The sequence below is a fragment of the Pholis gunnellus genome (assembly GCF_910591455.1).
Source record: "Pholis gunnellus genome assembly, chromosome: 9".
NCBI lineage: Eukaryota > Metazoa > Chordata > Actinopteri > Perciformes > Pholidae > Pholis > Pholis gunnellus.
Genome location: NC_136535.1, coordinates 26,739,778 through 26,752,631, shown reverse-complemented (window position 1 = coordinate 26,752,631; position 12,854 = coordinate 26,739,778). Strand labels below are relative to the sequence as shown.

At 42.1% G+C, this 12,854-nt stretch overlaps 1 protein-coding gene across 1 annotated transcript in view; it reads left to right on the top strand.

Moving 5' to 3' along the window:
• The window catches only part of gmnc (geminin coiled-coil domain containing), a gene marked incomplete at both ends in the record, with an annotated part of 5,324 nt that extends 923 nt beyond the window's left edge, over positions 1 to 4,401 (top strand). The window contains 4 exons of the mRNA XM_079166959.1: positions 2,085 to 2,170; positions 2,619 to 2,735; positions 3,337 to 4,098; positions 4,213 to 4,401. Of these exons, the coding sequence (XP_079023085.1) occupies positions 2,085 to 2,170; positions 2,619 to 2,735; positions 3,337 to 4,098; positions 4,213 to 4,401 (1,154 nt within the window). The remainder of the gene's footprint in view (positions 1 to 2,084; positions 2,171 to 2,618; positions 2,736 to 3,336; positions 4,099 to 4,212) is intronic.
• Between the last annotated feature and the right edge of the window lie 8,453 nt (positions 4,402 to 12,854).

The window sequence follows — 12,854 nt, the reverse complement described above, 5'->3', positions numbered from 1 at the left end:
CCTAACTGAGTAGTGTTGTTGTCTCAACCTAACTGAGTAGTGTTGTTGTCTCAACCTAACTAAGTAGTGTTGTTGTCTCAACCTAACTAAGTAGTGTTGTTGTCTCAACCTAACTAAGTAGTGTTGTTGTCTCAACCTAACTGAGTAGTGTTGTTGTCTCAACCTAACTAAGTAGTGTTGTTGTCTCAACCTAACTGAGTAGTGTTGTTGTCTCAACCTAACTAAGTAGTGTTGTTGTCTCAACCTAACTAAGTAGCTTTGTTGTCTCAACCTAACTAACTAAGTACACTTGTACAATGAGGAGTCACTTTTCGTAAGATATACAAACTTCTTTGAGGAGATGTTGTCTTACCTAAAGGTTTTTGAATGACAACAATTGTGCAGTGAGGATTCTTCCTTTTTGCGTGTCATCTTACGTAGTCTGTACTGACTACAGTGTCAACATCTGTGTGAATATGTAACGCTCAGAGGTCGTGACGTTGTATAAACTAGAGGGAACATCAAACAAACAGGACTTGTTCGGTGTTCATGTCCCAAAGTGTTATTGAAGTTATTTTAAAGTAACGTCAGTTACACACTTGTTTTCTTCTGTCCCGTTATCTACGTTTTACTGAGTTTTGGTGCTTATTTTAAGTCCAAACTTGATGTTTTTCCTAAACTTAACCATAGTTTTGTTTCCTAAAACAACTAAAACGTTTGTATTTCCCCCTGAAAGGTTTGAGCTAAGCATCGGAGCACTGAGGTTACCTGAGGTTATATAATGGATAATTCTTCGTCCGTACTAGTTTCCATGAAGAGTAGAAGTATTCTAGTATACTCATTTTTATACTTATACAAATTAAAACAAACACGATATATTGTGTTAATCCATGAGCTGCTGTTTCCACATGTTTCCAGTCTTTATGCTAAGCTAAGCTAACGGTCTCTTGGCTGTATCTTCATACGAGCGTCACATGTATCTGAAGAGTATTTTCCAAAATGTTAAACTGCTCCTTCAACAACAAATAATGTGAGAATCATTTAATGATGAATAATTATTCATTATTATTATTATTATTATTATTATTATTATTATTATTATTATGTGAATCATTGAACATGTGGAGCTCAATAAAACGTGGTCTGGACCGATGCGCCTGAACGCAGCTTCTCTCTGCTGACTGAGGGAACTTCTCTACTTTGATCTAAATGCCACATTCAGCAGCGTGAGACTCATTTATCAAACAGAAGAGTTTCCTCTGAGAACTCTGGGGAACCAAACGCTTCGGCAGGTTCCACGTCTGCCTCAAAGGAAACTATCCAGAGTGGTTTATATTAAGATTCATCTTCTCATTTCCTCCACGTCTCTTCGCTCAGAGGGTTCAATTCATCAAGAGGTCGTTTCTCCTCCTGAACGTCTGAGCTGGAACCCTGAGGTTCCTCTGGGTTCCACTAGGTGGTGGAACCCTGAGGTTCCTCTGGGTTCCACTAGGTGGTGCTCCTAAAATACTCTGACTGGACCAACGAGATGTGAAGCACAAAGTAGTTTATAACAGCTACAGTCTCGTGGTGAACACAGAAGAAGCAGCAGGCAGAAGATCTACTCCAGTTCTAAAGATATCTTCAAGTAGCAACATTAAATGCTGCTTACATGCATCTTTAATAATAATACGGTAGTATAATATATATAATATATATAAAATATATACTGTATATACAATTAACAATTCATTATTTAATATATAAATAATGTAACACGATAACTTGGGTGTGTTGAGTACATTTCTATACTTTAGGTACATTTAATCATAGAAACATGCTGAATGAGTATTTCACAACTCAAACACTTCTTTAGATTCACGGTGTTTGTTTGTTGATCTCACCTCAGAAGTGTTTAAAGTAAAGCGTTCTTAAGCATGAGACAGAAAGTTATTCTTGCTTTAAATGTTGTGCTCTTGTTCACTGAGGAGAGATTCTGTTTTTTAAATCTTAACTTGCTTCTTTTATTTATTTCTGTTTCAGCTTTTTTACTGTGCAAACATATAAATCTCACAAATAAAACCTCATTATATTTGAATAGTAACAATATCCTGTCTGTCTCTCAGAGTCTCCGTGTGTCTTCACCAGTCCTCCTCCTGCTGGTCTCATGTGGACTGATCAGGTCTCTCCTCACCTCCAGAGAAACAAACAGGTACCAACGTTTATGTCCTCTTATGTTTGAGTTCTTAATGTTTCAGGCTGTTCAACACCGTTTGTAGATTAAACTACAATCAATGAACTCTAACTTGTGTATCATCAAACACAGGACTTTCACCCAGGAAACGTCTGTTCAGGTCCCGTGTGAAACCACTATTTATCACATAAGGTCCCGTACGTCAGACGCACTGATGGCCTGTGTTGCTGGACATTTGTAGTAAAAAACTAAATCAAATATATTTTCTTTAGAAATCATGCAAACAGTTGAATGAGGACACCTTGATGAATCTACTTGTTTAACAATTACTAAAGAAATCCACTGTTAATTATACAAAGCCGCCGTTTTTAACATATTTCCAGATCAGAAGCAGTAATCCGGTCATCTTATGGTCCACTAACGTGGGTCCTGTTGTCTCATGAAACCATGTTGAACCTTCTTCCAGCTTCAGGACACTCTGCTGCAGAGAGACGAGCAGCTGGTCCGACTGCAGGACGAGAACAACAAACTCAGAGAGTTCCTCAGCTCGTCCTTTGTGAGGAACCTGGAGAGAACGGCAAAGGTTGGTTCACTGTCTCCATGAACTCTGATGTACTTTAGTAGAAAAGGACAAGTTGAGATATCCGGACTAGTGTGGCTCAAAAACTGGATCCCAAGCCGGCTGGTCTCATCCAGCATTCATAGCTCAAAATAGTCCGTAAGCACTTAATCATGAACCTAACTGTAAAAAAAGACTGTATTCAGGTAACAAGCAGAAATGTTCACGTGTTGCTGGACTTTTGTAGGAAAACGCATGAAAAATGAGGAGTTACTTTTCTCAAGATATCAAGTGAACCGTTGTCTGAAGAAACATTGAACAAGTCAACTGAACTTAATGTGTTCAGTCAGTGAAGTTTCAAACATTTACCAAATGGAAATGTGCTTGTAGCTGCATTGCCACGTGACAATAACAGACATTTTAAAACGTAGATGTACGCATCACCAATCTCAAGATTCAAGCCTCTGCAAGCCTTTTGTCAAAGTTAATTGAAATAAATCGAGTCCACAGGGAATTTGCCAATAAGAAGAGACAAATATAGAAACATTCAGTTTGTCTGATGAACATAATGACGGAACCAGAAAGCTGTAAATGATCCACTTTGTTCTGTCTTCGTTCGTCGTAGAAACTAACCACCGATGGGAGGAGTCTGAAGAGGAACCGGACCTACGTTGACGATGGATCTCTCCAGAACCTCAGTCATCAGCTCCAAACCTCCCAGCAGGTCAGAAAGAGAGTCTGCAGAAACCTCACCACCGAGTTCTGCTCCGAGTCCTCCGAGACGTCCTCCTCCTCCTCAGAGCCAAACCTGGACCTCTGGGTCCTACGAACGCTGGGACTGAAGGACCGGGACACCATCGACACGTCCAACGAGTCCTCGTCCTTGTCCGGATACAACAACCTCAGCAGTTTAGTTTACAATGCTGCCGAGTCCCCGTTCTCTGAATACGCTCTCGACTCCTCTTTCAGCCCTTCAGTCTCTTCTACGCCGTCTTCTGTACACAGATGCTGCCAGACGCCGACACAGCAAACCGATTACAGGCGCAACGAAGCAAACTGTGGAAATGCTGCAGAGTCACCTCAGATTTGCGCAACTTCTCCGGGTCAACGCTTCACTGCCACCGGACCGACCGGACAGCATGAAGATCCTGAAGCTGGGATCAGGAGCGACAGCACATCAACCGGCTTCAGATCTAAACCGCCAACGGAAGAACGACCTTTCAACCAGTCTGCAGGCGGAGCCGAGATCTGCTTCATCACAACTCTGGAGGGAAACCCAACAAAACCTCCGGCTTACTGGTCTTCACTGAGAGGAATCCGGACACCGTCACAGGACACAATCCAGTTCAGTCCACCTTTCTCCCCCATCTCGTCTTCGAGTCCAGTCGTGAACCAGCTTTGGACACGCGGCAGCGGCGGCAGCGGCGGCGGCGGCGGCGGCGGCGGCGGCGGCGGCGGCGGCGGCGGCGGGAGCCCAACGACTCCGTCAGCGGGATCTCAGCCTCCTGCAACGCCTCAAACGCCTCAAACGCCTCAAACGCCTCGCAGCCGGACAGATTTGGCGTTCAGTATGTCCCTCAGTCCGTCCAGCAGCGTCAAGACCCACAGCTTCCCCCAGGGGCAAGCGTTCGTCAGAAAGGACACCGAGGGAAGATGCAACTTCACTTGGGTTCCCACACAAAGACCATAGGCAGCTCAGGAAAGATTCAGATTTTGTGAACTGAACAAGAGGCCAAACCTTCAGGACTGTGAGTCCACGTTGAACTTGTTGCTGGATTCTTAAGACTTTTGTTCTGGGTTTACACAAAACCATGAAAGTAGCAAAACGAAGGCAACACTTCGTCCAGATGTTTCTTTTAACGGTTCTCGAACTTCCCTCAAAGACCTCGATATAATACGATCTGATGGAAAGACTTATTTCATGATTCTGACTTCAACAAGGATCTCATTCAGCTGTGTTTAGTTCAACCTCATCACTTAAAAAATGTTAAATAATCAATTGCTGAAAGGTGGTAAAATGAGACTAACTCATCTATTTTAGGATTTAGGTGCCGAACTGTGGAACACTTTATGTATGTAGCCACCTTACAGCGAGTGTAACATTCGATGTGCTTCGGTTTATATTTAGTTTGACTGTGAAACTGCCACTAAAAATATCACCAATGACTCGTGTGGCCTTTTGGGTCCATTGTTATATTATTATGTTAAATACCATAAAAAAACCAGAAAGTGCCACAAAGTAATAACTGCCTCAGAAAAAAAGACGACTGCACTGATCGTATGAATATTAATAATTAGCACTAAACAGTAACGACAGATGATGTGTTGCCTTAAAGTCAGTGGTACAAACTGTGAAGCTGCCACTGATTGGCTGGTGGGTTAAATGTCCAGAAGGACGCGTAATGTGAATGTTGCTGAATTTGTGAAAGACGTCGCTGCCGTCGTTGATAACTCTGTTTTCACACCACCAGCTGATTTAGAACAAAGAGAAGCAGACGTTACTGGAGATTAACTTCTGTCAGGATCAGCTCTATAGAAGGATTAATCTAACCAGCTCTTCTAGTCCATGAACCAACATCTACTGAACCAATAATCACATCCATTTATCAAATGTGGAACACCAGTTCACAGGAGATAAACTCACATTCGGACATATTATGTGGTTTTCAAATGTAGGAATTCACAAATCGTCTCCTGTGAAGCATTTCAGAAACGTCAACAAAAGAACTAAACAGCATGTTTTCTGCATCAGCAGCGTCGTCCAATTAGGATCCTTATTGGTGGACACGTCCATGTGACTAAACAACAGCCAGAGCAAGTGACGTACTTTATAATATTTAAAAAGACGATTATTGGTGAGCGAGATGGGACGGGTCGAACAAACAGGACTTTAACCAGAAGACCGACGTCCAACACCACGTTGTGTGTTTATCGTCATGGTTTAGTTGCTTCAACCTAACTGTTGGTTTAGTTGCTTCAACCTAACTGTTGGTTTAGTTGCTTCAACCTAACTGTTGGTTTAGTTGCTTCAACCTAACTGTTGGTTTAGTTGCTTCAACCTAACTGTTGGTTTAGTTGCTTCAACCTAACTGTTGGTTTAGTTGCTTCAACCTAACTGTTGGTTTAGTTGCTTCAACCTAACTAACGAACAATTTGGGTCCCTGTCCATGAAAACAATAGATTGCATTTTGTGACTGTTACATGACCTGCTGTGAGAAGAAGGGCTTTCACTGAAGATGAATCTCAGGTCGTTTTGTTTAGTTTCAGAAGAAGCACATCAAGTACGTCTGAAAAACTCAAAGCTGAACCTGATGTGTGCGTCTGAAGGTCTATATATTTCAAGTCATCGTGTGAAATTATAGAAAAACCTCAAGTGCCTAAATGTGGATTCTTTAGATGAAAAGTACATTTCATACATAATATCACATGTTTCTACTCAGTGTGAATGTGTGAATGTGTGCCTGTATGTATGTATGACATGTTATTATTATTGGTGAAATTGTGGGATGTTCAAACATCTGAAGGTGCCGACATGTGAAAGTGTCGTTACAAAATGTTTTTGATGAATTTGAACAGTCCCACAGCTGATCGCATCAAACTTTAAATCCCTCCAACAGGCCGTTTGTGTGTTTTCATGCTTTTATATTTTATATGTACGATATGAGAAAACTGTAACTGACTGTGAACTAAAAGAAGAAAAGAAATGATATACAGACTGTTTGAGTCGTCTCCATTTGTTTTAGAAAAACACACTTTGGGATTCATGCAGCAGCATTGATTCATTTTAAATTAATATTAATAAAGAGAATAAATGAGAGAAGTCTTGTTCTGGTGTTGTTGGAGACGTGAAAGCTCGTACGTTCTGCACTGAACGAGCAGCTGGAGCTGCTCACAGGCTGCAGGCAGAGCAGAGAGCAGACGCAGTCTCTGCGTATTCATGTGTCTGCACTCTGCAGCTAGTGTGTTTATAGGTGTTGAGCTTCATTTTGACACAAAACAAATAATAACCGTAGCTGTGGCGTCGTGATGAGGACAGCAGTGAAGGCTGTAACACACAGATACAAGATAACTTCGCTGCATTCAATAATCATTTGGGGATAACGGATGACTTACTAACCTCGACAGCTTCATCATTGACATTTCATTTGTGTATTTGGTTGTCTGTGTGTTTTTAGTCTATTTATCAAACATTACAGCATTTATAGCTATACATACGAAAAGTAATGAAGTAGATCTCCCACAAAAATGATGTTGTATGTTATCCACTTAATCATGAACCAGGAAGTATAAAGACCGTAGAAGCACACCTTTGTGTTGTGGATGGGTCCAATTAAACCCGATCTTTGACCCAGAAAACCACTGTTCCAAGTGTGAAATCTAACCAAGTCATGTTGTTGTCTAAAGCTAATTAAGTAGTTTTGCTGTCTAAAGTGAACAAGTAGTTATGTTGTCTCAACCTAAATAGTTTAGTTGTCTCAACCTAAATAAGTAGTGTTGTTGTCTAAACCTCCTTGTGGGGTCTGTGGTCCCCATGTTGGGACCTGAACCAACATGCTGCAACATTAAAACCTTTGAAGAACTGTGTTTCATGATCTTGATTTCAGCGACATTATGTTCATGTCAGAAGTGTCTCTTTCAGGACGGCCTCCTCCGTCTTTAGCTCAGTTACCAGTTAAACCAGTCTGACCATCCTCCTCCTCCTCCTCCTCCTCCTCCTCCTCCTCCTCCTCCTCCTCCTCCTCCTCCTCCTCCTCCTCATCCTCAGCTCCCTCTCTTCTCAGAAACAAAAGGAGGCCAGCAGCTCCCTGGAGACGCCCCCCACCCCACCTGCCTCCTCCTCCACCCCTAACAGGTAAAGATGGAGGGGTTTCCTCTCCCTGGGGCTTCCCAACACAGGGTCCCGGCCCGGCCCCGGGTCCCCCGAGGGCCGGGCCGGGGGCCGAGAGAAAGTCGCGAGCGATCCGTGTCCGCGGCGGGCCGACCGAGTGGTCTATCTCTAATGACAAGGTAAGACCGGCTGCAGATGTCCGACAGATTGGAGGCTCTTTCAGGGGCAGGGAGGTCCCGGAGTCTGGCAGGAATGTGAAAGGAGGGCCGCACCGGATCTCAGGCTCTGAGTGTCGGCCAGGGAGAGGGGTCATTAAAGAGGCCGGCCGGTTTGAAACCCGATCCGGTTTGAAACCCTTGGCTGATTGGGGGGAACGGTCTCGCCGCCACGTTCTCGCAGAACCCGACAGCTTGGCTCACCTCAAAGAAACACGTCGGTAATGAGGCGGCTTCTCTCCCAGAAACAGTTCCCGTGTTTCAGCTTTTCCTCCACAGCTTCCTGCAGGAAGCCGGAGCTCAGGTTTCACCTGCAGTCAGAGAAATACTTCTACTTCCTGGAGTTCTTCATCGTGTCTGATTCTCACGTCACTGAACAAGAACCAGACTCTGAGCTCAACATCTCCATACAGCAGCTTCACTTCTAATAGAGTTTGTGAACCTCGTCCTCCGTGTTGTTTGTAAACTAGCGGATCTCCAAAACACACTTTCTGTTTATTTGTTTGCGTTAAAAAGACAGTTTATGGATTTTTTAAAATCCAATTTAATTCAATGATGACTGATATTTAAGATGAGAAAGATTACCACAGAAGAAGAATAAAATATAAACATATATGATCAATAGAATAATACTGAGAGCAGTGCAACACACAATAAGAGTGAGATAAATAAATAGAATAAAACAACAATAAAACTATTTAATAGGAGAGTAAACGAACACCAGAGCCTCATAAAGTCAAATAGAAAAAGTAATATTGAGCAAGATATTGAGAGAGAGAACGTCAATATTAGAAAGTAGAACAAAGTTATATTGCACATAATAAACATAATAATGCTCGATGTTGAAAGACATTTCCACTTTTTTTGTCTTAAATTGATCAAATGCAGCTCTTTGAGTACAGAGGAGGAGCAGACATATAAAATAACATCAAACAGCATTAATGTCCACTCAGCTAGATGTTAACATGAAGATAAACCTCACAGCCAAACCATGAGCTGCATTTAGGAATTCCCTTTGTGTACAAATTGAAAACATAAAGTACATAAAGTACAATATGTACCTCTGAGATGTAGTACAACATAAAGTACTATATGTACCTCTGAGATGTAGTGCAACATAAAGTACTATATGTACCTCTGAGACATAGTGGAGGAGAAGTAGAAAGTGCCAGAAAATTGAAATACTCAAGTAAAGTACAAGTACCTCAACATTGTACTGAATAAATGAACTTCCACTGCTGTAAAATGAATCCTGTTAAATATGGAGAAACACATATATTTACTATCACAGCCCCTATGAGCTGTGTGTGTGTGTGTGTGTGTGTGTGTGTGTGTGTGTGTGTGTGTGTGTGTGTGTGTGTGTGTGTGTGTGTGGGCTTTATTCATTGGTCTCTAACAGTAATCAGCTGATTGATGAGGACCATTTACAGTCAGGAATGCAGACAGAAATCCGTACATTCACACACAGCTACAGGTTGACCCGTGTCCTCTGTGTCCTCACTCTGATTGGTTTTAGGTAATACGTCATGTATAAGTGTGTGTGTGTGTGTGTGGATGCTGCTGACCTCTGACCTCTGGATGGAGTGATCAGTGAGGGAGAACATGAGCCAGTTAATGTGCATTTAGAGGACAATGAGGAAGTGAAGGCCTGAGTGATCCGTCTCTGATCTGTGGACGGTGTTCTGTCATCACAGTCCAGCATTCATCATATTAGTGCTACTTCACCGTCGCCATCTTGTCTTTTTCTTAACAACACGTGAGCATATCTGGACTGAGGAGGAGCGACGTAGAGACGCCGTATACGTCTCTGGTAGAGACCTGTCAATCACTGTGTGGCCCCGCCCCTAAAGCATCCCCTGCTTTATGGTCTGTGTGACTCTAAATGGACCATCATTTACTAAATGAACATCATGCTGTATTGAAGAAGACTTGAAACTAGAGATTGAGACCATAAACTCATGTTTACAATGTTTACTGAGGTAATAAATCAAGAGAGAAGTAGAGTCATTTTCTCATAGACTTCTATACAACCAGAGGAGTCGCCCCCTGGTGGACACTAGAGAGAATGCAGCTGTGACTTCACTGAAAGGACCAGACGTCGTCTCCTGGTTCACACCAACTCTAACTGTCTTTTACGATCCATAACAATCCAAAGACGATTCTTTTAGCATCCAATAGAACCCGATTCAGAAAGGTGAACACAACAACACACAGTCATGAGTCACACATGGTTTTGTGACCATTTTCAACAACAGAATATATTCAGAATATCAACAACTGTCCCTGAAGAAACCTTCCAACATCTACAACATCTAGTCTCAGAGGAACCACGACAGGAAACGAGTGGAGGGGGCGGGACTTAGCCTCAATACACACTGACTGCTGTTAGAAAGCATCATGCACCGTTTCTATGGTGATTTAGAGAATTTGAAGCTCAAAGAAAACACACTGTATCTGTGTGTGTGTGTGTGTGTGTGTGTGTGTGTATGTGTGTGTGTGTGTGTGTGTGTGTGTGTATGTGTGTGTGTGTGTGTGTGTGTGTGTGTGTGTGCTCAGTTTAATGGTTAATGATTCTTTATGGTATTCTGTGTGATGATGAGTAACTTTTTACCAACATACTAACTGCTGCAGTCTCCTGCTCAACAATTAACCCAATGAGTCTACACACACACACACACACACACACACACACACACACACACACACACACACACACACACACACACACACACACACACACACACACACACACACACACACACGATTGGAATAATTTACCTGTAAATATTTAATCCTTATCAAGTCTTCTTATTATAGGATCAGCTACATAATAACATCTCTATAAAGTCTCATGACTCACTGACATGAATGCTTCTCATGAAGGAATGATTCATCAGCACCACCTTCTGATTTTGTGGCTTATTATTTCATTTGTTTTGTTTTTGTCATATTATGTTTATCGTTTAAAACAAGATAATACATCTCAGAGGTTATTCCTAATAAAGAATGTCCATATTGTATCTCATCTCAGTATGTGGCTGCTTGTATTGTTGATGTGAAGAGAACAAGTTGATCACAAAGAGCTGAAAACATCAGTCAGAGAACAGGAACATGAAATGTGAGCGTTTGAGCTTTTTCTTTTCTCTCCAGAGGATCAAATAACGCCGTCGCGTGTTCTAAGCGTGTGTGGAATGTAAGTCGACCAACGGAGACGACCTTTGACACCGCGGAGAAACACACACACACACACACACACACACACACACACACACACACACACACACACACACACACACACACACACACACACACACAGTTATAATTAATAACCAGTTGAACCGGTCCTCACTGAGAGCAGCAGACTGGATTACACACAAACATCTGAACTGTTAGAGTTCATCAAAGTCTTTATACCACAAAACTGCTCTTCATCATCATCTTCATCATCATCATCATCATCATCTTCATCATCATCTTCATCATCATGTAGAAGTTTACGTTAACAAAGATAAAAGATGGAGTTTCATGCGTTGGTTCCTCTTCTAGCTCACAGGTTGTGACAGAATCATCAGAGGGTCAGAGACGCTCACCAGCAGAACCTTGTTTCTGATGTTACAGGAGAACGTCTGGATTATGTTGCATCGCCTTTAATTACAGGAACAAATGATCTTTAGTTCTGACCTGAACTCAGACTGTCTCGCTGTTCATCTCTAACATCAATGCACTGGATTCCATATGTGATGCAACCATGAAGCAGGAAGTATTAAGACAACTAAAGCCCACTCAGGGAGGAGGAATCAGACCAACGGAGATCTTTGTTTGTTCTCCGTGTTAAACCAGACGTCAGCGTTGAGTTATTTGTGTATTAACGTCGCTGTCGTAGATATTTGAATCTCTTCAGTAGTTTCCTGTGTCGTATATGTTCAGACTGTTTTCATGTCAGGAGCAGAAACAAACACGTGTTGCTGGACTTTAGCAGGAAAACGTGTAAGAAATCATACGAACTGTTGAAAATACGTTGACAGAGCAGCTAGAAGCTGAGCGATGGCTTCAGCACGTTAAACAGCAGACGTGAGCTCATCAACGCAGCTCTGGATCATGAACATCTGCTCTGTGTGGAGTCTGAACATCTACGAGTAGAAGTAGAGGAAAGTATTCATGTTTGACATGAAGCTCTGATGAAGAAAGATTCAAAAGTATTTGTTTTTGTTTTGGTTTGTTTGTAAAATAAAAAAGTCAATTTGAACTAAAAGACAATAATTAGGTTTGAGAATAAGAGATGGAACCTGTTATTTGAGAAGCTCTCATGTTACAGTAAGAACAAGCTTCCATTGACATCAATGCTTTAACCGCTCACATGATAAGTGAAGCATCGTTAGATGAGCTGATGGATCTAAACGGCTCGATGTCTGTTTGGCAGCGTTGAGCTGCAGCATCAATAAACGCTGAGCAGACGCTTTTTTCTTTAAAAACCATTTCTGCTTTATTAGTCGCAGCGTAATGAAAGAGGAGACGGGAGGAGGAGGAGGAGGAGGAGGAGGAGGAGGTCAGAGAGACGTGATGTCCAACAACGCTCAGAACACTTTAGTCTCATCGATGACATCGCTCCACATGACCGACTCTGATTCTGACGTAAACACAAGTTCATCAGCTCAGACTTTAAACTTCACACTCAGGTTCAGAAAGCTGCTGTTTGACTGTTAAACATTTCTTCATGCGGTTCTTTTACGTCTTGTTTCATGTTTAATCAGGAAATCTTTAAATGTGTTTTCTGTTCATGATGTTCTTCAATGACGTTTTGTTTTATGACTCGATTTAGTCTCAGACTGAAGATAGAAGAGGACGTAGTCCTCGTTTAGACGTAGTCCTCGTTTAGACGTAGTCCTCGTTTAGACGTAGTCCTCGTTTCTTCTTATCTTCAGTCTGTGATTCACTCTCACAGCGTCCAGAAGAAGCAGTGACTCCACTGCTCACTGCTCAGCATCAGACTCAGGGAGCAGCTGAGGACCAGAGAGCAGCACTGAGCAGCTAAAGAGAGAACGCTGGACAGAGACGTGAGATGAAGCATCTGTAGCTGCTGGATGTGAAAAACATTAAAAC